Source organism: Ornithodoros turicata, chromosome 2, assembly GCF_037126465.1.
Source record: "Ornithodoros turicata isolate Travis chromosome 2, ASM3712646v1, whole genome shotgun sequence".
In the NCBI taxonomy this organism is placed as follows: domain Eukaryota; kingdom Metazoa; phylum Arthropoda; class Arachnida; order Ixodida; family Argasidae; genus Ornithodoros; species Ornithodoros turicata.
The window spans coordinates 103,846,287-103,872,939 of record NC_088202.1 but is presented as its reverse complement, the minus strand read 5'-3'; the positions used below and the strand labels follow the sequence as shown (position 1 = coordinate 103,872,939).

The 26,653-nt window shown below is 46.6% G+C and overlaps 1 protein-coding gene across 4 annotated transcripts in view; it reads right to left on the bottom strand.

Moving 5' to 3' along the window:
- LOC135385890 (atos homolog protein A-like) overlaps positions 1-26,653 on the bottom strand; it is a 75,800-nt gene that overhangs the window by 13,870 nt on the left and 35,277 nt on the right. For 2 of the 4 annotated variants that reach the window (XM_064615487.1, XM_064615490.1), the window contains exons 1-4: positions 7,041-7,219; positions 4,678-4,859; positions 710-903; positions 370-495 (exon numbers count right to left, since the gene is read on the bottom strand). In XM_064615487.1, the coding sequence (XP_064471557.1) occupies positions 370-495; positions 710-903; positions 4,678-4,859; positions 7,041-7,185 (647 nt within the window). In that variant the 5' untranslated portion in view covers positions 7,186-7,219. Of the gene's footprint in view, positions 1-369; positions 496-709; positions 904-4,677; positions 4,860-7,040; positions 7,220-26,653 lie in introns of those variants that run through there. The other 2 variants (XM_064615488.1, XM_064615489.1) reach the window with 1 other exon arrangement.

The window sequence follows — 26,653 nt, the reverse complement described above, 5'->3', positions numbered from 1 at the left end:
AGACTCAAATACTATGTAACGAGTCAACTGCAATATCTTAGGAATCTATGCTTCTACTCAAATTGAAACATTCTGTTGTGCCAATAATGGTACACGACAACATACTGCAGAACCAGGAGGCAGATCCAGGATTTTTCTTTTTTTCCTGGGGGGGAGGGGGGAAAGGCAAGAGCATCATGTTACATACACTGCCTAGCACCAGATGAAGAACTATGTTGACAGGAATTAGGGGAAGACAGGACATCCAGACATCCCTCTTAGATCTGCCCTTTAGCAGAACTGTCTTTTGCAGTTCTGTTTACAGGTTTAATAGTGCTGTGCAAGTATGGTCTATGGCCAGGCATGCCTGCACTTCAGAATTCAGCCTACCTGTAGTAGACATTTCTTGGTGCTCTTCCTCCTGTTTGGCTGTACCAGGCACTTATTTGTGAAAAATGCAGGTATGAACGTACAGCCTGAATCAAACTCCTGGGTGCTATCGTGGCATCTGGAACCCTGGCAAAGCAGGAAATGGAAGAGGAAATATTAGCAGAAAATTTCGAACACTAAATTACTTGGGTGAACACATATAAGCCCTAATTTTGTAACAGTGAAAATGCTTGACCGGCAAGTACATGACCAAATTACACTATTTGCACATAAAAAGACAAGGTGCAATACTCTGGGACACAATACATATCTAACGCTGCAAATCGTAATGAGAAATTACCTTCTCGGGATCATGTGGATAAACCACTGCTCTAGTAATATGTTTGATGTGTCTGGTGCTGATGACATGTCCACAGCTGTTCCCACAGGGTTGTCCCTGCAGCACTCAGGAAACAGTAGCACTTCCACAGACATAGGGATGCCATTCTTCCAAAGGAGTGTCATGTGCTTCACAACAGCATCAAACCTCTGGCACTGCAAATTAAGTGAATAACAGATGAGCATACGTCAAACCTTTGTGCAAAAACAAGCGAATAGTGTAAATTACACGCAGTTTTTGCAGTTGAGCTGGCCAGGCAGACATCCATTCGAATAGAGTATGTAACTGCCACATGACTAGTTACCTCAAATTCAATCATTAACTCTAATTAGACCCTTTTGGGCAAAAGTGAGATAGCAGAATGGGAGACAATCCTTGTTGAAAGCCACTTATTTGTTAAAAATCTTGAAATGAGCATGTACGTTGAAATACCCATATCCGAATTTTGTTATGCAAATGAGCCAAAACTGCGCGCATCAGGAGCACCTGACCTTCGCCGTCGGATGCTTATCTGGGCCGCAAAGCGGTTGATCTGGTCAGCAGACCAGCAACTACTACAATCGTCTCCATCACACCAAATCACATGGCCCTCTAACATGGAACGCACGCTGTCCTCCCTGCACTCCTTATCTGCATTGTTTCGTTTCAGCTCATCTGCAGAACAAAATTTGGCGATGGACATTTTATCATGCGTGCTCATTTCAGGATTTAAAAAAAATGGGATAGCTTTCAATGAGGATTGTCTCCCATTTCGCTGTCACACTTTCGCTGGAATGAACCGAAACCTGATCTCACGTAAAGCACCTGCCCTTATGGGTAAAGACGGGTGTGGGTATACCCACGGATACCCGCGGGTACCCGCGCAAGTTTGTTCTCTGCGGGTACACATTTCCGTGTCATCGCGGGTTGCGGGTAAGGTGCGGGTAGACCAGCACTGCTTCCACGGATTACGCGGGTGTACCCGCAATACCCGCACTTGCAAAGCCAGCCCATCAGCTTTTGGTGCATGACCCGATTCATTGCGAACATTTGGCCCAAAATACTTTCCAAGTTATTCTATATCCAGACCTTCCGTGGTGTGTGAGATGATGACACCTTCATCATCTACCGGCACCGTGTTCTAATGCTTACTCTATGTGCGTGAGAGGGAGGGGGGAAAGGTTGGTAGTCTGGGCAATGAAGAATGGGGTAGGGTTTCGCATTTGGCGATGAAACTCCCCGTTCATCATCTCAAAATACAGTTGTTGTTGTCACTCTTTCCCAATGTTTTCCACATGGGGTTAATTTTGGCTATCTTTCGACACTACGATTGATACGCTTCGCATTAGTAAGCTGGCAACCATGTCAGCAGCTGCCAGCGTCTGATGCGGTTGGAAAAATGGCTCGATAACAAACAGTGTCACCAGCATCAATCAATCATTTCGTGCTGTGACAGTCATGTGGCATAACTGAAACCTGCGTACGCATTGGGCTGCGGGTAAGTCTGCGGGAATGCGGGTACGCGTCAGGATGTGCGGTTACGGCTGCACCAATGACATTGCTGCGTGTGCGGATGTGGGTCGTGCTCCCGCAAGTGCGGTGCGGTTGCGGGTACGAATTTTCATACCCGCACTCATCTCTACTTATAAGTAAAGGTCTGCGCGGGTGCGTGTGTACCCGCAGATTCGCAAGGATACCCGCACTAATCTCGGATTTACGGGTAGAAAATGTGACTTGACGCGAGTAAAGGGCGGATGCGCCCGCGTTGCCGCTGCGGATCGTACGTTTACCGCGCTATACCCGCGTTCATGCTTTTTCGCGAAATGAATAGAAATGAGTGCGGGTAGGAAAATTCGTACCCGCAACCGCACCGCACCCGCGGAAGCACGACCCGCATCCGTAGCAATGTCACTGGTGCAACCCGCATCCGCACATCCCAACGCGTTCCCGCATACCCGCAAACGTATCCGCTGTGATGCTGGGGACACCGCCCGTTAGCGAGCCGCTTTTCCAACGCGTCAGACGCTGTGGCGACTGCTGACGTGGTTGTCAGCTCACTAACGAGGAGTACCAGTCGTGGTGTGGGAAGATAGCCAAAATTAGCCCCATGCGGCAAACATAATCAAAGAGTGACAACAACAACTTTATTTTGATATTATGAATGGTGAGTTTCATCGCCAGGGACGACACTCTACCACATTCTTCATTGCCCACACTACCAACCTTCCTAAACCATACTTTCCGAGTCTCTTATACCCCTGTCACACGGGGAAACTGAATGCCATTCCCAACAAATGACATTCATATGAATTCCATTTGTTCAGTGCTACACGAGTACGCAGAACGACATCACATGCGACTGAGACATACTGCTTGCGACACGGTTGCCTGAAATCAGCGCCCCGTGATTTAAAGCATCTCAAATCTCCAGGTGTTGCAAGATCGTTGATTTTGAGTAAGAAACACGTGCAGCATATGGTCCACCTTTAAAGAGAATATTGGAACAACAGGCAATCAAGGAGATATGGGCTGCAGAATTACTGACAGGCGATCTCATCAACCGTGTCGCGAGCAGTACATGAGACAGGGTTCGAGGAACTCTTCGTGCTATTCCCCTCGCACGAACTGCGTACCCTGGACGGCAGAGAGGCAGTGACATACAACAAAGTTAGACATTGAGAAGGACAGAAATGCCACCGAAAAATTGCCAGTAATTAATTTTGGTAAAAATTGTGACATCCTTCTCGCTCTTTCTCAAAGAGTAAACATAGAACGCGGTGCCAGTAAATGACAAAGCTGTCATCTCACGCACCACGGAAGGTCTGGATATGGAACGTCTTGGAAAGTATTTTGGGCCAAATGTTCGCAATAAATCGGGTGATGCACCAAAATCCGGCGGCCGGTTTTGCGCCTGCGGGTATTGCGGGTATACCCGCGTAATCCGCGAAGGCAGTGCGGGTCTACACGCACCTTACCCGCAACCCGCGATGACATGGAAATGTATACCCGCGAAGAACAAACTTGCGCGGGTACCCGCGGGTATACCCGCACCCGAACTCATCTTTAGAAATAAACGCGCAAAGAACCGAACTTCCAGTGCGTTCTATGATAATTCGATGACCGCTCTTTGAGTTTGAGTTTGATTTGCGATTTTCTGGCGCAAAGATATCTGATGACCGCTCTTTCAACAATAATGCATCCTGCATGTCATGTGCTAAATGTAAAGTGGTGCTCAAACGCTTTCGTGTTTTTCTTCTTTCCGCTGCAGACCCGCGTGTCCAGGTAGCTCTACCAAAACTCGTGTGGGCGCGAACTGGAAGTCCGTGTCTGCGGGTCGAGAAATACATACCCGCGCAGGTAACAAGTACTCCGGGCGTCAACCTTTCTTTGTAGAGAAAGACTATATTCGCTTCCACTTATATTCTCTCTTATCTTCTATTTTTTCCTACCGATATTACAGCAGCACCTCCTTTGATCGCAAGTTTATCTCCCTTTCTATCTCTCGTTCTCGACGCGACCATTCCCTCCGCTACTTTCGCTTCATTTTCCCTCGCTATTACCACTTCTTTTCTCATGTTGAATCCACAAGGAGAAGAGCAGCGCTTCTTTTTCAAAAGTTTTCCTCCCTGACCCCGTTCGTGGAAGGTGATTCAATTTCATCGGGAAACATTTCGGAACGAAGCACGAGGTACATCGTGTAACCGCCGCACATCCTGACCTCTTGTATTGACACTGCAGAGAAGTAACGCAGCTACAGCTGCTGGAGCCTTGTCGCTAAAAGTAGCTACCTAGTGATTCGAGTGTCAAAGGACGGCTTATAGTTGCTTGGTCCGCCGATTGTAAAGTGAAGAAGACAGAACAACTATAGCTGTAATACCGTCGAGCCGTCCTACACTTATCATGGCAACTGCATGCATACGAGTAGCGTACATAAATGCATACGAGCTTACCTCTTGGAGCGCGGGATTGCACTGATGCCTCGCCTGGCCCACAAGAGCAGGTGGACAGTGGACACCCTCTCCGTAACCCTTTCCAGAGAGTCCTGGAACACGGCCTTCCAGGACAAGGCTCCCCAAGTCGATGAAAAAGTCAAACGGCTCCATCTCAACCTCTTCCACAGACGAATGCAAACCTGAAAGAATAATTGTGATGACTGCTAGCAGCACTTGTGTAGCTGTTTCTTATTGGTCTATAGCAGCTGGAACACGCAGCTGACATCATCGGTTAGATGAACGCGGTTCTGCGTCGCAGAGAACAATCGTTCATGTCAAATTAAAACAAAACTTCATCACCTTCATATTCTTCCTTCTTCCTAATACTGTTATCGGCACCTTCACAAGAACAGCTACCCGATACACAATGGAAATGCACAGGTGTAATATGTGACAAAGACAGGACCTATAGATGGTTAGAAACTACTTCTAGCTGAAAAGGCATTACGCGTAAGATTGAAGTAACTGCTATGAATCAAACACGTACGTGGTACAGCTTGGGACAAAAGTTCACGGAACACAGCACTCGCATATTTCTTCGTCGGTGTGCCTTTGGTAGCGCGAACAGGAGAGGACGAAATTACATACAGGTGACAGGGCTACCGAGACAACTGTTTTTAAGTTTGTCCACTCCTTTTCGCTACCACGGGGACGATCCGATAAAGGAATACACGAGTGCCGTGTTCCATAAACGTTTGTCCCAAGCTGTACAATGTTCCGAGGCGTTCGAGGCACTTCGTTTCCTTTCGAAGGCGAGGAACTAATATCCGAAGCACACGCGGAATAAGTACATGTATTACTATTGTACTACTGCGATTAACTCGTGCCTTTCTAAGTTCATCATCTCATACGGGGACGGAACTGTCGCAGGCGGAAGTAGTCGGGCGACTGATATGCCTTATCGGACATCGAGCGACAGTTCTTGAGGGATAACAGCGGTACATGTGTACGACCCGTCACGACAAATGTCCACGAACCGTGCGCAATATAAATGAGAGCTTCCCAAAGAAGACTACGAGCCTCGCCGTGCTCAAAGACACCCGCGGCACAATTCAAGAAGGAAATATCGACCAACTGCCAGATGGTCCCCGGTGCGCATCACGGCTAGGTTAATATGATTCCTCTGCCTCCCACACTCATGAGTAGCGGACAGAGCTCCATAAATTATTCGAAAAATTTAATTTAGTTACGGCTACAAAGGTAGTGAGATTAACTTCGCGTCTCGTAATTACTGAAATAGATCGTTAGAAATATATCAGGAGTTAATAATCCACATCTGCCAGTAGAAATCCCTCAGCCTCTGAAAAGATATACTGTAATGCAAAACTTATGAAGAGAAATGTCAAGTTGTCGACGAAAGCGATGTAAACCTAAGTGCAGCCTACTGCACGATTGCTGTGATTAGTTACCACCTGCGACCAGAACTGTGAACAATTATGACTAGATCGGTTACTTTTAACGTATTTAATTAGTGTTGAGAAACTGTACGCGTAGTTGAATTGCATTTTTCCTCGAACTTGTATCACAGCGACAGAGGACTCCTCTTGTGGCTTGAACGAGCGTTATGTAGATTGCGTTATTATACCTTTAAAATAAAAAACAAGAGGGCTGAGAGCATCTATTTAGCTAGTACTTTTTGTGTATATCAAATAGATGCGTGATCAAATTTTTGTGTATACAAAAAAGAACATGACTGCACGCGATATGTGTGCGTCGATCAGACTTCCGTCGCCGAACTTTTGAAGGTTTCGGTGATACGAACTTTCTCCAACTCCTTCCAAACAATGAAAGATAAATTATATTTTCCCGGTTTGGGTATATAAAGTGCGAAGGGCTCTTTTATCATCCTTCAGGCACTCACCATTCATAAACCTGTCAGACAGCAGACACGGGTAGGACAGCTTTCGCTCAGCCAGCTTTTAAGAACACAAATGGCCGAATGCTTGTTTTCTATGCCAGTAGACCGTAGGACTTCCGTCTTCACTATGATGCGACTCATTATTCCATTTTACCACATTAACGGCAACTCCCCAATCATCATCATTCAAATAAAGTTTTTTTCGCTTGTTTTTTGCCAAAGTAATTATCACACGGTAATAATCATCAAACGGTACACACGGATGCTCTGCATTTGCTCAGGGTACGCTGGGAAATCTCCGCACTGCAAGCTCCGAAACGACATGTTGCTGAGAGCAAAAGAAGCCGTAAAACGTCGGGAGACGAAAAATGAAACATGCGATAATAAATAAACAAATAAACAAACTAACTAACCGACATAAATGTCAGACAAAATGCCCGCTCTTGCTTTGCACCACACTCACGGTATGAAGCATGCTGCCGAGTGACATCTGCTTGAACGCTGTGTACGGTCACTGCTGCTTGCTTGACAAATACAGTCGTTAGCGGTTCTTGGTGATCCAGTGATGACGCAGGATAAACGAGAGGCAGTCGAGTGCGTGCTTTCATCAGCGGTATCTCCAACAAGAGGGCTCGTCAGCGATGCAACGCAACTAACTCGTGCGTTTTACTGAGCAGCAGAAGATAGAGCGAGCGCGTCTCTTGACACATTTGCTTTTCGCCCTCTCTCGTCGCGAACACAGCACGAGAACCACGAGCCGCGCGCGTGCTTCTACAGCTGGCAAGCCCACGCCTTTGTTTCGCCGTGCGCCAAGAGCGGCGGTGCCTCATGCAGACATGCGGAAATGTACAAGGTATACGTGAGACCTCCTTCTGCAACGTTCTTCACATCCGCACTTCTGTAGCTTACAAGTTATCTACGCCCCACATGGGACATAAAGCCTTACACTGCCCGGGAAGGTTAGCAGTGCTTGCAGGACAGAGCGTTGGGCTGGATTTGACCATGGACCAAGTAATTTTGTCATACTGAGAGGGCGAGAATCTAGCTGATTTACAGACACTGTGAGTGTATAGTCCTTAGAGGCTGGCAGTGCGAACAATGGAGAAGGCTGTGTTCCAGACTTTTTTTTTTTGATTCCGTGTTAGCGCCGCGAAGCAACTGTCGCTATGAGCGGCGTACAGATGTGGACAGATGGAGAGAGGACAGCAGGAAGGAGTGGGGGACAGAAGGGGGGGTTAGGAAGCGTCCTGGGCCGAATTCAGGGGGAACTGTGCCGACATTCGCCTGGAAAGCCTTCGGAAAACCCAGGGAAAACCTCAGACAGCACAACGGATGGTAGGATTCGAACCCACCACCTCCCAGCCTTCAGCACGACCTTGGCTACCACCAACGTGCGGGACGGCAGATATTTCAAGTATCCGAAATGACGGCATCTCGGAGACTTAGATCGAGAGAAGTATCGAGCCAAAGTGAATACAGAAGCTTAGAACGGATAACAGGGAACGCTGTCGGAGGTAGAAGTTATCAGAACGGAGCGTCGGCCCAAGTTCATATAGCTCAGCGTGAGCAAGCCCGCAACGACGCATGTGAGACACACGGCAGATCTTCCGTCAGCAGCTAGGAAAACGCCGCACAGGCATCCGCATTCGATAAAGTCAAGTTTGCAACGTCAGGTGGACAAACAGCTGACAGAGGCCAGTGCTTCTTTGACATAATAGCTGAAGGGTAGAGGAAAAGACATCCCTTTTGTGCGGTGCCGCATATTGATGGGTGGACTGACAGCTCGCTGCCCTACATCAGTGCACTGGCTGCGAGATAATCAAGGCCACTCGCCTTCTCAGTGAGGCAGGCGCTCGTGGTATAGGTGTGACGCGCAGAGCGTCAAGGCAGCATGAGAGAAAGGGAAGACAGCAGAAAAAAGAAATAATAGAAAAAAATATTACACCGTATGTATATACAGATGGGTCAGCAAGGTTTCGAATCAATTTTCGTGAATTTGAAACATCGAAGAGTAGACGCAATGTTCCTCGAAGTACTCGCAAGCGGGCGCTTGCGCTCTTCATATTTGTAAAGGCCCCTGGTCAACCTCGTCTCTAATTTGATTGTCGATAGGATGAGATAAAATGCAGGGTACATAGCTAATTATAGTGTGCAAAGACGACCTCGACCCCTTAATATGCTGGACTGACCGAGCAAATATTGGAAATATGGAACCTGGCAAGAACAATCCAATCACTCCTGAGCTCCACCACTCAGTATGTACATGCAAACCCTGTGCCTGAAGAAGTCCCAGCAAAAACCCCACTAAGAGTTCAAAGCCCCGCAGGTGTATGATCCCCTCGTGACGCATATAGGAAACCCTGCCCAGAGACGGTGCGGGGAAACCGAACATCAGCGGGGTTGGATCGACCGCTCCATGGAAACCAGGAAGAGAAGAGAAGGCGATGTGGGTCATACACCCTTCTCACTCACCTCTTCCTCACATGTTACGTCACTGGGCTGACCTCGTCTTGGGATCCCCATGCGGCCAAGGTCCGCATGTACCAACTAAGTGCGGGTAAGATACGGCCACATGTGCCCTGATTAGGGGAGCGCAACTTCCTCTTAATTTTTTTGTGCATGCGTGGCTGTTAAACAGGCACTATTCATCGTAACTGCTCGTTCGTTATAACTGTCCAGCAGACAACTCTCTTTGGAGAGAATAGAGCATGAGCGCAACCAGGTCGTGCGTGCTTCCTGGTGTTCTTACAGCACCAATGAGTTACAAAAAAAAAAAACACACACACACACACACAACGCGGCGACGTCGGTGGTGTGTCACTAGAGAACTGTAGTGAGCTTTTCTTGCGTTTCCCTGGTAAAGGCAGGGCCCAAGAGTATTCATTAGGAAACGTCGCTCGAAATAAAGAATTTTAAAAAATAACAATAATGCCAAATTTGAAGAGCCGAAAGATTGTTTTCATCTTGATTAAGTGAAAATGTACACATCATCACACGCGGACAGCCTTTACTTTTCCACGGGGGAACGCTGCCCTACACGTACTATATCCCAAGAACCATGACCAGTAGAACAAATGGGGCACCGAGTGATGACCCAGATATCCCCTCCGTGTCATGAATGCTGAAAGTGAGGGGCACAGCACCTGAGACTCCACAATTAGTCAAAAGGCAAATTATTGAGGTTAAAACGGGTAATTTAGACAGTTGGGCAATTAGTTAATTGAACGCTTTACAAAACAGCCGGACACGTCCCATCAAATTACAGCCAGCCACTTTTTCTCGCGTACAATCTTTTACAGAACTTACAAACGCCCTCTATCAACGCGCACTTGCATGTTCTTATTTAGACTCGCAAGAACTAACAACGGACTCTACCAGCGGCATGGCAGAGTGGGTTTAGTCCGTTGATGCTAGCGAAGGTCGTGCTGAAGACTGGGAGGTGGTGGGCTCCAATCCTACTGCCGACTGCGCTGTCTGAGGTTTTCCCTGGGTTTTCCGAAGACTTTCAGGACGAATGTCAGCACAGTACCCCGTGAAGTCCTCGGCCCAGGACGCATACCAACCCCTTGTCCCCCACTCCTTCCTGCTGCCTCTCTCCATCTGTCCACATCTGTACGCCGCTCATAGCCACAGTTGCTTCGCGGCGCTAACACGGAATTAAAAAAAAACGGCCTCTCCATGCTGTTTACGCGGATCAGTTCAATTTGCATGGAGTGCTTATCTAACCCCAGTAAAAGAACGCGCATGGTAAACAAAAAGTTCTTAATATAGCGCTTCCCACCTTGAGCACAACACGGCTCGGTTTCCATAACGGGATATTTTCAATTTGGTCGGGAGCACAACGCCCACAAGCATACAGACACGCTACTGCGGATGGCATGACCACAAGGAGATGCTTCTGCGAGGCTGCAATCTATTACGGAACAGATACTCTGCTCAGCCAGGCTGGCGTGGCCATTGACAGGAACCACGTTGCGCTATAATTAGGAAGCTTCGCGCGCGAGGAGCCGCGTGACTACAGAGAGGACAGCGATGGAAGGTAGCAGGGAAGAAAACGGGGGGTATTCCGAAATTCCACTGTTAAGAATCCACAGATTCAAAATCCCAGACGTTCAAAATCCCCAATCGGCAGGCACAGCAGTCTAATGCTGGCGCAGCCTATAGAACACGCGCGGGGGACCTGTAGTCAAAGGTCTCACAACAGCGGTATACAGGGTGTTCAAAATTAAGCTTTCACGAGCGCTACGCAAACACAGCGATGACAGGAAGCCGAATGATAACTTTACGCTACTTGTGTAAGAAATAGATGCTGCTAATTATGTAGCACCTGTTTCTTACTCAAGGAACAGAAAAGTAGCAGCCAATTTTCTTTTGCTCGCCTATTTACGAGGGTGGTTCCATAAGTTTCCGGCCCGAGGTAGAAAATGCGCGCGAATTTGAAAATGCGATTAAGGATGCGTGGCGCCATCTGTTGGAGGGCCGGAGCACCACCCTCAACCCTCTCCATGCTTTTGTCGATTGGAGAGCGGCATTTCAAACAGCCAGGGTGCACTCTTCAGTTAAAATGAAAAAAATCAAGTACCGCGCTGTGATAAAATTCTTGATAAAAGTGGGACTTCCGCCTAAAGAAATTAAAGCGCGACTGGACAACGTGTACAGGGAAGCCTCTCCGTCGTACACAACGGTAAAAACTGGGCTAAGCAGTTTCGACTGGGGCGAGAGTCCATTGAAGATGATCCACGCGATGGTCGTCCAGTGGAAGTGGTGACACAAGAAAATTTGTCTCTTGTCGAGGAGGAAGTGCTGAGCGACAGGCGTCTAAAGGTGAAGGAAATCTCAGAAAGGCTGGGGCTTTCCAGAACAACCGTTTTTCGCATCATCGGCGAGGGCCTTCACATGAAAAAGGTCAGTGCGAGATGGGTGCCACGACTTCTCTCGTCAGCTCAAAAGCAACAGCGCGTCGTCTGTGCCAAAGAGTTTTTGGAGCTCTGTCAAGAGAACGAAGAAGAAATATTGAAGTCAGTTGTCACAGGGGATGAGACTATGGTGCTCTACTATGATCCCCCTTCGAAAAAGGAGTCGATGAAATGGCGCTAACCAGGAGAAGCACCCCCAAGAAAAGCCAAGGTCACACAATCCACAAAGAAGATCATGGCAACAATATTTTGGGATTGTCACGGGATCATCCTCATCGACTTCAAAGAGAGGAGCACCACAGTGAATGCGACTTATTATGCTTCACTCCTGCACCGACGGCAAGACGCCATCAAGGAAAAGAGGCGCGGCAGGTTGAGTCGAGGTGTCCGGTTGCCCCAGGACAATGCCCCTGTCCACACGGCTTCTGTTGCCAAGGCTGCACTGAAGGAGTGCGGCTTCGACGAAATCCACCACCCACCCTACAGTCCAGACTTGGCACCGAGTGACTACTTCCTGTTCTCAAACTTGAAGAGGGATGTCAGAGGACGGAGATTTCGAAACGATAGTGAGGTGCAAGAGACAGTTTTCCAGCATTTTGCGGACAAAACTTCGGACTATTTTTTCAAGGGTATAAGAATGCTGGTTGAAAGGTGTCAAAAGTGCATCGAAGTTAAGGGTGACTATGTCAAAAAGTGATACACTTGTTTCGTCTCTATGACTATTAAAAGTTGGTCGGGCCGGAAACTTATGGAACCACCCTCGTATGAAGTGCTAGTGAAAGCATAATTTTGAACACCCTATATAGACGAAACTTTTCCTAAAACCATGGTATCCGCCATCCTCTAGGAGACGCAACACAGACGATGTCGCAACTTTCAACCACTGTTTACTGCATGAAGTATACGTATGAAATGAACTACATCAAGATAACTGGAGAACGGGACTACACCCCGCCTGGTTGCCTCCTCTCCCCTTCATCCAAACTGTGTGCCTTTATCTCACAGGTCTTTTTTTTTTGTCTGTTGCTTCCTGTTTGTCTGTGTTGTTTTAGTGTTTTGCGTCGCGTCTCCTATAGAACTATGTACCAACCTGCCCGGGTCTCTGCTACAATCGTATCCGCCATCTTGCCCCCGCTGGGCTGCCGCACGCTGCTTCTCACGGAGAACACTATGCGTTGCGGACGGTTTTGAACGCGTATTACACTCCGTACTTCACGTAATCGAAAACTGCAGAGTTTAAACCGACGACCCCTGCCAAACACGGCAGCAACCACGGTTCGTAGCAGCCCAGAACAAAAAGCCCACCTGTTGCCGAGGGTACGGAAACACAGTTCGAGGGTAGGCTATAGAAAGGTCTATGGGTCTCACGTGACCATAAACTCCGCAACGTCGCTTCGTTTCGTGTTGCTCCAGCACGTCCGCATTGCTAAGCCTACCCGTCGCTAAAAAGACTCGGATAAACATCGAAAACACGCGAAGCCTGCTGTTGTAATTATGTACCAGCTCGCCCTTGCCCTTCTGCCATTGAAGCCTGCACGTTGCACAGCCATATTCTACTTTGAAACACGGTCATCCTCAGACCTCGCAGCTATAAGCTTGAATTTTGCAATTTGGGATTTTGAGATCTGGGATTTTTAACGCTGGGATATTGTGGGCATACACAATAAAACCATGCATTGTCATACATCCGTCAACGATCGAACATAGAACGCTCTTCTCTGGCGAGTTGTGTTTTCAGTGCCAAATTTATCTTAATTTTAAAAGTAAATAAATGATAATAAACAACGTTATGTGCAGCGAGTCGCTACATGAGGCTATTCCACTATTGAGAATTGTGGATACGGTGGGACATTTCATAAGAGCTAAAATCATGACATACACAACACCAGCGCAAAAAAATAACTACCTAAAATTGCAGTATATCGAACTATTAGAAGTTGTCACCATACACTGGATACCATAGGACTCCGATCCTTATTGTGAAGGGGCTCATTATTTCATTCCCCGCATCACCACCAGCAATGGGGTAGAGTATCGTCCCTGGCGATGAAACTCCCCATTCATCATCTCGCAATAAAGTTGTTGTTGTTGTCACTACACAAATATCTCCTTATAATTTCTATGTATGTCACTCTCCACCTCCCATGTGACAGACCTATATCACCGATTACTATGCTAAGTTCCCGCCGACTCATTTTCAACGTTGAACACCTCATACATTTTCACAAGCACTTAGACGAGTCGTGCTCCACATTACTTCAAGATGATTAAATCGAACGATACCTATTTCGATATAGCATCAGAAAGACGCAAGATTACGGGATATCGCGTACGTCTTACTGGATCCGAACCTTGTACTAGAAGCTTTAATCCTTTTGCCCACAAGTTCTATACAGACAGTATCATTATACAGACAGTATATTTTAAGACAGTATCGCGAGAGAAAGCCAAACAAAAACAACTGTCATTAGCACTCCTGTCAAATGAACGGCCTCGTTCAACCAAGTGTTACCGATCTCTCTTGTGTCTATCTTATATCCATTTCACAGGCAAAGGGTGGCGCCGCCTACCACAGGCAGTAGGTAGACAAAATTAGTAAAGACGTCTTATGACCGTGTAAATGACTAGTGGCATAAGAACGCAACACGTGGTCAATTATGCCGCATGCGTGTACAGTGACAGCATTTTGTAACACCACCAGGTTATGCTATAGATGGCGCAAGCTACCACGCGGCTACGAAGCATCCAATCGCAATCCATGCCGCGAACGACATGCATAAGAAAACACAATTTTCAACATGGCTTATGTTATAGTCAAAGGGGTTAGGACACTTTCATAGTTGTGGTTCATTACATCATGGACACTTTGTGCTGCACGCCAGAATCCTGAAGATAAAAGAATTATTCTTCTACGTGTGCGCCCATTCCCATTAGCAGCCGCAAGCACGTGACTCCTCGTGCGCTGCCTCACTGGCAGCGGCATCCGCTGTGATGTGATGTCAGAGCCGCATGAGTTTCGGTATTCGCGGAGCCCATTTTCTCCGCTTCTATTACCTCCTTCGCTGTGAAACTTTACGTGCAGGTTCATATCGGTGCAAAGTGCCGTCTTTTACGTTTATCTGAGATAAGCTCAGATGACCTGTCGCAGCCGCTTTAATATATGATAGAACGTAATCATCAAGTTTTATGTGGAATCAGCGGCCTGATTATAGACGACCGGAGCCCCTATGTCCTATTATAGATAACTGGCTGCGAATTTAACAAATATTTTGCACGGCAAGTGTCATAAACAAACCACGTGACAGCGTTTCTTTCTTCAGCGTATCTTCATTTTCTCCCCTTCTATTACTCTTTTCAATGTTAAACTTTCAATGCAGGTTCACATTGGTGCACCGTCTTTTACGTTTATCTGGGATAACGTTGGATGACCTGTTTCAACCCCTTTAATAGTCCATACAGCTTCCCGTATCGTGATCCGTGTCGTACTACCGGGCAACCCACGACGCACGAGAGAAGGATCTGCGGTCTGGAGAGACGGAATGATTCTTGACGGCATTTTTGCGAAATAGTTTCCTGACGACAAGGAATGGAAAATGAAGAAGGAACTGCATGGAAATGAGTTGTACGAACCGAGACGGATAATACATAATCCAATGTACTTCCGATGGAATCGAAATGTGTATAGCTTGAGACAGGTGCCAGTACCTTCTAGTATGCAAGTGGCATGTGCTTCAATCAAATATTCAAGATGCCCGGCGACACGAGAAGCGTATAGTCCGTTGTCTCGAGATAATCGATTCGCCTTTCTAGAGATGTTCGCAGACTATCGCATCATGTATGGCTCGTATCGTCTAAAGCAATGTGTAATGCATAAACTAGGTTCCAGATCGATATCGCGAGCATCGCGATTGCACCTGAAGCGCGATTTCGCGAATGACGGTATTGTAAATGCGTTTCGAGAATGTCATTTATCGTGCCAGTTGGAAATCCGAAACGTTTTGCGTTGTAACAGTTCAGGTGGATTAGATAAAAAAATGTGAAAAATTAGCGCTTCTGGGTGTGTTCTCTTACAACATATTATTTACTGTGCGATGACATACGACATCACAGCGCAACTGCGAACAGGTGTCACTCTGTATGGAGCACGGCCATACCCAAAACGAAAAGTCCTTCAATGCTACACGATTCAGCAAACATTCAGCAACTGGTAAGATGAGCCTTACCGTACGTGCTCCACCTATCAACCAGAAAGGAAGACAATGTAGACATGTCTTGACATATAGCCTCACTTACCCCTCCCTTTAACACGCTCTGTGATCTTCATCGCGCACCTGGCGCTATAGCCGTTTAATCACTATCAGATAACGATAGCCGAGAAATGTTAATAGAAAGTGCACGAATGTCACTTTGAGAAGGGAAACAACAAATATGAAGCTATTATAAAATGAATAACGTAACACGAGCGGCGTATACACAAGAGTTGGAACTATCTCCATACCAGAGTGCACGGTACTCCAGCATGCTACCATCGCTCCTTCGAAAGTTTGCAGCCCTAACTCAGCTCATCCACGTTGAAAATCGAGTGCATTAAAACTTAAGGAATAAACACGCACGATCGATACCGTATGGTGACAAAATGGCGGTTAAAATGACATTGGTCGGGGATCAAAGCTAGGCTACAATGGGCCTTGCAGACGATGTTTTGCCGCTTCGGGACCGTACGTCTTTCTCGGTTCGGAGTTGCTTCTCCTTTCTGTTCCTTCTGCGCTTGCCATGACACTGCGGAACATGCCTTTCATTAGTGCCTTCTGCCAGATACGGTGTGGCACAGAGTCGTGGTCCTGTTCGGCGTCTCTCGGGTTTGGTTGAGTGCCATCCAGTTGCTCTTCCAGCTTACCGTCCCGCATCGCAATAGAAAACAGTTTCTTCTTTTGGCAGTCGAGGTTTATTATACCACGTGTGGATAGCTCGCTGCATTGCATTGCTCGCAGCAATGCAAGGGTGGCCGCATCCGTAGTGTAGTGCTAGAGCTCGTTCGAGCAGGAAAGCAGTGCTGGGAGCTGTGCACTTCGCCAGGCGGTGGCAGACGTCGACGGCCCTCTTTGAAGATACCGATGGTAGGTATGTGCTTCTCTGCTAGGTGGCCATGTAGATTGTGCCGTTGTCACGTACGCAACCTTCCGCGAGTCTTCGATCGTTGCATGGTGACGTCCAGCATAAATACCTTTGCATGCAGTGATCACGTGCTCAGGAGTTGGCATCTACGTAGTCCTAGCGTAGTCCGTGTGAAACGTTAAAGGGAGCCAGTCTGTGTGACTGCTCTTCCGCTCGGATGCCAATACATACGAAAACGATACGACGGAGGAAGTTATCAAATCCAAGCTTTGCAATGTGATGTCAGCCCCTTGAAAGAAACTGAACTGTTAACATGAACTCCTTCCGAATAACTAAAACTTGCTCATGAACGGTTCAAAAGCGATAACACCAATACTAATTTACCACTCAAACACATTTAGCTGGCTTTTCTTCTGTTCTTCCACTTTAATGCCTTTCTGCTGCAAACGTCACACCCGCTATTGCGATTTACTTGAACGGACACCTCGTGTTCTTAGCCCGCCCTTGGCCAGCTATTTCCTATGCACAGTACAAAGTGGACGCAGTCAAGTGCTGAGCGACCTCGAAAAACTCGCGCGTGCGGCTCGCTAACGTAATGCCACCCTTCAACGTGGCGAAGTTGTTGAGTGCCGGGGCTGCACGGTGCGACCTTCCAAGCACAGGAAATCGACCTTCCTCATTGCTTACACACGCACAGCTGATTCTCTCAAGACCGAGCTGCAATACTGGAGGCGTTACTGGTACGTTGACAGGCAAGGCCGTTCTTTTGCTGGTAATATGCAACACGGCGAGCTTTATTTGAAGAGATATCAAGGAACGGTATGATCTTACATTATTTTTAATCCAGGTATATGCTACCTTTAGAGGTGAGCGCGGGTAATACTGATAGCGTCTGCATCCGCAGATATCCACGGTTGCGACTGCAACCGCACTAGTTGACATAGGTGCATTGTGTCCGCGCGGATACCTGCGATATCCGCACATCTGCGGTCATTGCACTTGGTTGAAAGGAACCTACATCACGAAGATGTTACGTTACCGAAACGTTTTTCAGCATACAGACTTTCTCGTGGACGTCATGTCATCCACGGTTGTCAAATAGTAGCAGCTAAAGGCAACGTAAGGGACAGCACACTTCAATGCCATTTTGTACTCACTGTGTGCTCTCACTTATATGGCTCCACCTAGGGTACGTCGGCAGTGACAGTACTGCTTATTCGCGGATAAACTGCGGTATTCGTGCAGTTTTATGCGTTATATTTCCATGTATCCGACAATATCCGCTCTATTACCTATTGCAATGTTAAAAACGTTACATTTCTATCGCAAACGAGGACGTCACACGGATCCATGGATATAACCGCACTCGCGCACATCTCTATAGCGAAGAACGGCATTGCGGGTGCGTTTTTTTCTCCCCATGTTTAACCGCTGGAAGATAATATAGTGTTTAAAACGCTATACATATCATTCCTTCGGGTCATGCTTACGTTTGACGAGAGTTATTTTCAATAATATATTAGCATCCGAGACGTCGTTCTTACGTTGAACCTGACTTTAGCTATCTCCGTGGCCTTCTCTCAGTCTTGAAAAAAAAAAAAAAAAAAAAAAGGGAAAGGGCCGCAATCACGAAAATGCCAACCTCTCACTCAACTATGCCGCCCTAACTACCACGCAAGGTAAACAAAGCATGACGCTGACAATAACAGCTTAGTAACAAAGGGGGAAAATAAGTAGCGGAAGGAAAAGTGCTCCTCATCACACTCTCTCCATAGTTCTCACTGGTAGAGAGAGTTCTCCCAAATGACTCTTTCTCACTGTGTGCCTTTCCGCGTCACGCTTTACACAGAGAAGGGGTGGGATGCACGTGCGTTCGTCACGCTTACGACGAAGTAGGACGCTCAGTCAAGTCGACTATGAAGAACAAGCGCGTACGTACGCTGTATTGCAGGTATAGTGCGGAGAAAAGGAGTGTCGCAACGGCACAGCGTGTAGCTGCGACGACGCGACCCGTTAACCGGAAACCTTGGCATGGAAACGGGACCGAGACCCAATATCGGTGTACGCGAGTGTGGAGGTGACGATGGGCATAAGGCCTGGTTCTCGGGACGCGCTCGATCGCATCTAGATTGTAGCTACTATATTTAGAGAAAGGTCTATATATTAAATAAATACTTTTCCTTTCTTTTTCTCGTGTACACAATATAAATATACCTACACCACGAGACAACTGAAGAGCTGCAGTCACGGAGGTTTACCTCCGCCAGCGAAGAATGTAGTTCGCACATTCAGAGTGGGGGTCATACGAGAAGGTGGGAAAGATGGGGCAGTCGATTGACATGTTTGGTTAACGCGAATATGTATTTCAGACGTGCAAATGTGCTCGAAGTACGCCGTTTCCGGCGTGTGTTTTCGCAACATGACCTGCGTACAAGTGACCAGTTAGTAGCCAAGTTACCGCACTTATTTACGTGCTAATTTGTCTAAGTGTCTTCTGAAAGGAGCATTTCGTCAACTGCAGCTCAAGAATGGACAGAACAAGAACCATACCAAGCCTTCGCGGGCGCAATAAATAAATAAATAATCGTCCGGGACGTCACGAAATTAGTAGAAAGGGGGTTGTCGATCGGGCGTCGTAGATGTACTCTTACACTGCGAGTGCATCGAGGCGCTTCACATCAACTCTTGGGGACACGCCAGCACATACATATATGCTTGCTCCCATTTCGACACGGGTGCTCTTGATTGCAAAGAAGTCATATAGCGAATAGTGGATTCGCATAAAAGAAAGCGAATCGTAGCATTTTTAATAATTCGAATACCAACAACAACAACAAAATTTTTTTTTTGGGTATCCTGCTAAACGCCGGTAGCTTGTAGATCCAGCTTCAGATCCTGACTTTCGAGCACCAGCACCCGTTTCGGTGACTCCTCGTACAGCATACTGCCCAACCTCAAAGACAATAACGGCACACCTCCTTCTGGGGCAGCCAAGCTAATACGGGCTGCTGCACCTTTAAATGAAGATTTCGGACAAGTGCGTCGCAAGCACTAAGACAAAAGTCGGTCGCGTACAGCAGTCTAACTGAATCCAGCGAGGGAACGTTATTCTGGCTCACCGAGTCTATACCGTCAAAGTTCAGAGCCGAGAGACCCTTATCGAAACAACGGGCTCCTTGTCCTCTGGTACGAAATTGATCTGTTCTTTGTTGCCGTTTTCAATGAAGATGTCATCTCGTCTCTGCCAAAGGAGATGGGCTCACACAACAAGGTGACAAACGAACGGCCAACGTGTGTCTGTGCTGCCTTTCTTTTCTCCTTCCACTAATAATGATTCCGACGTGAGAATAGAACAAGTACCACAACATCAAATCGCAAAAAAAATATTACGCGCGAAACCAACGTATGTTACGTGGGCATCGCAAGAACAACTCGATGGGTTTCGTATAAAAACTGGTTTGTGCGAGCAGCGATTGAACGACTTTCCCACAGGATGAGACCTCTAGGTGCTTTTTGTGGATAATTTATAGATTATATTTTACATTTTTCATACACGCTGCCCCTCCTACACGAATTCCCCTCCTACCTGTTGCTCATAATATGCCACAAAGGGAATTCGATGTCATTTTCGTGTTTTGTTCAAGCATTTCGCTATTCTCGTTTGGCTCGACGCTTGGAAGGTGAGCAACAGCCTAAAACAATATCGCCAGGAATGACAGAAACAGGAATTGTCGCTGGTCCTCGAACACCATAAATCTCCCACTATATTTCGCAATATGCTTAGTTCCACGATAACAAAATAATATATCTTGAAAGTAATACATATGTCATTTTCTGTTCCGGTACTGCGCTTACACAATCCTCAGGGCTTGTCGGTTACTGAAGCTGAAGCTACTAAAAAAAGGAAGTACAGGCATACTTACTACATACAAATGACGCAATCCATTTTAACAGGCGGGAGGAAGATGTCAGCGATGTGACCCCAATCACGAACAAAATATTGGACCGCAGCATTCGTGTGTGTTCCACTACGCTGCAGTTACACAAACCTTCCCCGGGGGCCGCGGAAGTGAGCCTTTTTAGGGGGACGGGTGCTTGCTTCCCGGGGATGGCTGCTGCACTACTACGCCAAGCTGTTGCTATTTGTAGCGTACACGCCGTTGCGCAACTTCTCTGTATATGTTTGTCCGAGGGTTTCTATTTTGCTCGAACTTTACTTGTGCGGCAGAGAGTGTCCGCGTGCGCATCAATATCGTTGATTCTTCCAGGACACCTTCGTACCGAAAGCGAACATGAGACAACTCAACGGTAATTTTAGAAGTTGAAGAACGACTCCAAATCCAAGCCTGATCCTCCCGTAAACCATTACTTTTCGTAGACGAATCGGAATCCAGCAGAATGAACGACAGTTCGGGGCAGAACAAAGCCCGTACGCATACAGACAACCGAGAGTAGTTTCATTCTCGAAAAACAAAAGCAGCAACGAAATTTCCGCCGCCGTGGGAGATTGCCCAAAAGCAACATCGACACCGTGCTCCGAGCTACGAGATAAATATATAACACAGCAGGGAGCGAACTCCAACAATTGTTAAACCACCACCACAATAGAACGTCCAATGCCTAGATAATGGGACATGTAACGCGCACTGTTTCCAGGTGCACGTACCTAATGATGGCATAGCTCGACGACTGACGTGTGCAAAGTTGCACCGCATCAAGCAAAGCAAACGTTTACACTTGCTCGAAAGTCAACTCAGGCAATGATATCACGAATAAGTAAAAAACAAACGAAAACTTCGTGATCGACGGTGAGGCGAACAAGTTAGAGCGCAAAAACACTTAGATACACAATAAAAATCGCCGCACGACTGCTGGCCTGGTACATTGTATATATTTTTTTTTTTTTTTTGCTCTCGTTATAATGTCGACTTGATGTTTCCACCCCGCGTTCTACAATATGAAACACCACCAGGAAGAAACGGAACAATGGAGTAATAAGACGAAGAGAAGGGACACCCTTGCACTGGACGCCCCCTTAGCAAGGAAATTGCTTTAAAAATTACAGTACCGGAAAAGACACTCGGTCAAGCGCGAACGAGGCAAGGGTAAACGATCCATTTCTCCATTGTCAGATGTGCAACACTGTTTCGGACCTCCTAGGGGTACCTACTCTCAATGTTCCTATACGCATCATCCATGTGTGACGTCACATGGTGCACAGTGACGTAAATAGTACACAAAAGAACACGGAAGCACCGCAAAAGTGGGACGAGGGAACGCTTAATAATTGCGGTGGACAGGAAAATATAGACGAAAAAGAAGAAAGGGAACGGGCGGGCCTTTTCCTGCCCACTGCCGAAATCCGGTCAGTCCACTCCGCTTTAGGAACGGCCAGCGTCGTGTTTTTATAATACGAGTATATAAGGTTCCTTCTCCTATGGCTGCGTGCAAGCTGTCTACTTTGGTAGGGAAGGACGTTACATAAGAAGGCGGTTGCGACTGTTATTGGCCCGATCTGTTATCACAGCAGTGCAAGACAGATGTGCTTTCGTAAGACAGGCAGGCACGTTATGTCGACTGCGTGGAACTATTGAATTTGTACGCGAATATTCCAGGAATTCATGAAACAAGGAACACAGAAACGCTATACAGGGTGTTTCACCTAAAGTGATAAAAAATTCTAACTGGTGACGTACTCGCCGGAGGATTGTAGGAAGTTTAGCAATTTCCTTCTGGATACTTTTGCAACCATTGAGGAAGGCTTTGGACAATTTTTAATTGCGGGAAGTTTATTTTTTAAAATTGAACTTTGAAAATTGCCAAGCGAACCTCACTTTTTTTTTTACAGAAATACGATGTCCTCCACGGATAACCGCAGACCCAACAAAAACTATGCACAGTATCGCAACAGAAATAGTAGAAAAAAATTAGTAAAAATTCCGCTTTAACCCACACCTTCATATTTCTCTAAAGAAAGTGAGGTCCGCTTGGCAACTTTCAAGGCTCGATTGAAAAAAAAAAAAAAAAAAAAAAAGCCCTCAACTTAAAATTTTCCAAAGCCTTCCTAAATGGCGGCAAAAGTTCCCAGAAGGTAATTGCCAGAAGTTCCACAATCCTACGGCGAGTACGTCGCCAGTTAGAATTTTTTATCACGTTAGGTGAAACACCCTGTATAGACAAGCAAGAAAAAGCAGCCGACGCACCTATACGTCACGGATTGGCATTCGTGAAGAGATGTTAAAACAGTTTTAGAATAGGATCCTCAAGGAGTCTGGGGGCCCTAAAGAAACAAGGAGACGAACCTGCACATTGCGCAAAACACAATTTAGCTGCTGGGCATACGCGATGACGACCCCTTATGAGGACCCAAAGCGCCTTGGGTATATTCAATTATAAAACCCCCGAATTATGTATGAAACGTTTCATGAGTCAACGAAAAGGTTACGAACACTGACGACTTGAATGTCAGAGAGGCTACCGGTCAAGCCTGCTGTTTCCTACCGACTATATACTGTAAACGTATTCTTATTCGCGAGGTATTAATGTTCGCGAATCCAGGACTGTTTCCTTTCGCTGCATAAACATCAAGCTGTGTTCACGCGCACAATTTTTCGCGATGTTTAGCAGTCGCGAAATTCGCGAAAATTAATACAAAGCGAATAAAAGTACGTTTACAATACTTCTGGACCTCAAAAAACGAAAACCAGAGTTTATGTTTAAAAATTTGGCACTCGCATTTCGGGTGATTGCAGATGTAGTGCATTAACCGTGTAATGAACGCAGACGTCTCCATGTTGGGAGCACCTCAATGACCAGGGAGCCTAAGTTCGTTCAGTGTAGAGATAACTTGATGCTTCGAGAAAACTAATCGGAACGCATCTATTGGACAGCGCGCGGGCTGCACCATACCCGCATCACTTATCTCGACGCATCAAGTTATCTCTATACTGAAGGAACTTAGCCTCCCAGGGGCACCAAATCTTGGTTCTAACGTCCACAATCGATTTTGAGATTTTGGCTTCAATGGATATGAAAATCCAAGGGATGCAAGACATTATAGCATCCACCCGCACCTGAAATCCGCGCATGATATAGGCTATTTCGAGAAGTGAAGTGAATTGCACCAGCACCACCCGTCACCTTCACTTCACGCGTTTCTCCAGGAAGTAAGCGTCACAGCGCTGTACGTACCCTTCTACGTCTGAGAAATGATGGAGCACCTTTGAAAATTGCTCGGAAACGTAAGAGATTGCCGCGACTCAACTGCGGCAAACAACGGCGGGATTACCCGGAAAGTCGCGTAATGTTCACGAGGAGATAAAAATGTTAGCAAAGAGGAGAGTACCGAAGTAAGCCATGCAATAACTTTACGAAACACGTATTTTTATCACAGAAGGCAGGGTATATACGTCCTTTATTTACTATGAGGGTCGTAGTAGGGTTAATGCATCACAAATGAACTGCGCATTAATACGGTGTACAAGGCATGTGACAATAGGAACGCAGACGAAATTCGGAAGAAACGGAGTGGTAAAAACGCAATTCCTGAGCTAAACGTATCGAGGCTGACTGAGCTGGGAGAAGACACCGGAAAGTACTTGAAATAATTGCCACAAACAAAAAGGCGGTGCTATCGCATGTCGCAATACTCAGTGGCTGAGTCTTCGAAATCAAAGTAACGGAAAATAGTGCAGTGACAGAAAGCGAAAATAACAACACCCGTATATAAATATAAATAGCGCAAGACCCCGAAGACACGCTCAAGAGAGCCCTCAAGGCCTTATTACGTCACGCCCCCTTCCAAGGATATCCGCGTTATTCAACCACCCGCTTCCATGTATGTTTATACCCAAAGATATCGAATTCATTCTGCTACGACAGTGATACCAATCCAGTTCCAATGAACAAACGTACACGGAGGTGCCCCTGTAACCACGACGAATTAATCGCGTGCGCTCACTGTCAACAGGACACGTCTTTTCCTGTTTCACGTACTTTTCACTGAAATGATGTCCAGTATACGTGGTACGTGACTTGCTCATTTCCTTCATCACGTAGTGTGCGCTTCCGTGCTACCGATCAACCGCGAAGTGGATTGTGCGGAACATGGAATACCACTATACTTGAAGGAGAAACAGAAAGGGATATGCTCGAGGTACAGTATATGCTGTAGCAGGCTTCCTGGAGTACCTTTAGAGAAACGATTCTTTGTTTTATTGACAACGTAATGGTTTCCGTTACCGCTGCTCAACGAAGTGTGTCTTGCTCTGAACTTCAATTACAGACCAGAGGTACCTTTATGGACGCGTGCTGGTAGCGCTCACACATCCTGCAGTCATAAGCGCAAAAATGTAAGGCTGAACTTCTGGGGAAAGTTATTTCGATGTGAGGCACCTTTTGCAGTAGTCAGTTGCAAACGGAAGCCCGGACCCAATGCTCACAATCAACGCATATATATTTTAATTGAATTCGCAGCAAATTATTTATAACTGAATTTCTTAGCCATCGCCTTCGTTGTTGTGACGTCCCCACCAGTAGCTTACGGGTCTTGTTCTGCTACAGACTCACTTCACTGCGTGACGTCGTAGCGATGCGGCAGCGATGGTGTCCTGCTTGGTGGGCAAAAATCGCGCGATCATCGAGTCACTGGGTCTTTTCGGTGGCTATTAAAGGCATGCCGCAAAGGGATGCAGCTATTTGGATGTGCTACGCGGTACAGAAAGGTCAAATACGCCGTACACACCATGCGGTTTCCCATTCCGTTTGCACAGCAGCGACATCTGCTCTTGTTTGCAAATAGAAGTGGGTCAATACAGTGAGAGTAACTGAATTGAGACAAAACTTGCGGATTACGTTTCCCAAAACCCGCTCCATTCGATTTTATCTCCGTCGCACACACTTGCCAAGGTGCGGTGGCTCAAGCGAACATCATTAACAGAGACCGGGGCTGGACATGCCGTTAGTTCTTTATCTAAAAAAAACACTATACGGCACCCTGCCAGATAAAGGTTTGCACATGACATAAACGCGTAACAGTCGATGGTTCCAGACACTTGCCTTTCAGGAAAGGTCGTGACAAGCAATTTCTGAGCGCTGGATTATCAGTACTAGTGTTAGGTATTGAGGGGTTACTGGGAAGTAGCCAGAATACAATTCGAGCGGTTACACGTTCTGACTACTTCATTCGTGGACTTGACTGTGCTTTTATTTTTCTCTCTTACGCAGTTGGGGAGTTGGGAATCGGTGAAGGGGCACAGTTTTTGGTCCAGGCTACAGTTAAAACGTGTGTCATTCAATGCAAATACGACAGGCTTAAATTGGCCAATAAATGCAGTAGGGAAAGTCCAACGAATGTCGGGAAACCTGCATGTAAAATGGCAAACAGAATGAATTTGAACGTCCTTTTCTGGATTAGCTAAGCAGCTTATAGATAGTGACAGGTGTTCAATCTCACATACAAGTGAGGTCGTCGTATAATTCACAAGATGGCCCTATATGGTTTTTCATACCTCCGTTCTGGAATGTACCTCCCCATAGTATAAGCTCCACAATGGCGCTCGACTACCTTCAACCAGAAAGTACATGTAATAAGAATAACACTTTTGTTACGGCATTCAAGCAGACTTGCAAGTCCGTACACGTGTTCCGCATAATCACGCCGTGAATAGTAATCGCCCTAAATGAAATCGCTAGAAACTACGCCTGTACCAGAGCAGCAAAGGAAGGAAGGAGAAGGAAGGGGAGAGGGCTGCTGTATTATAAAAGGGGAATGTTTCACGAATAAAAGTCTTTGGTTGGCAGTACAGTGCTGTGTTTGTCCGTCCTTTGTCCATTTCGTTGTCCCCTCGCACTGTTTTTTTTTTTTATCGCTTTCAGAACAGGAAGGTTCAGCGTCTTTTTGTTTAGACTCCTCCATGGTTGGACTCTGAATACAACTTGAATCGTGTTCGTAACTATGGCGACATTGATACCTCGGCAACAGATATGCTCTAACGCTGCCACTGTTACCACGCCGTGTTGAGATTATCTTTGGGAAGAGTGCCGA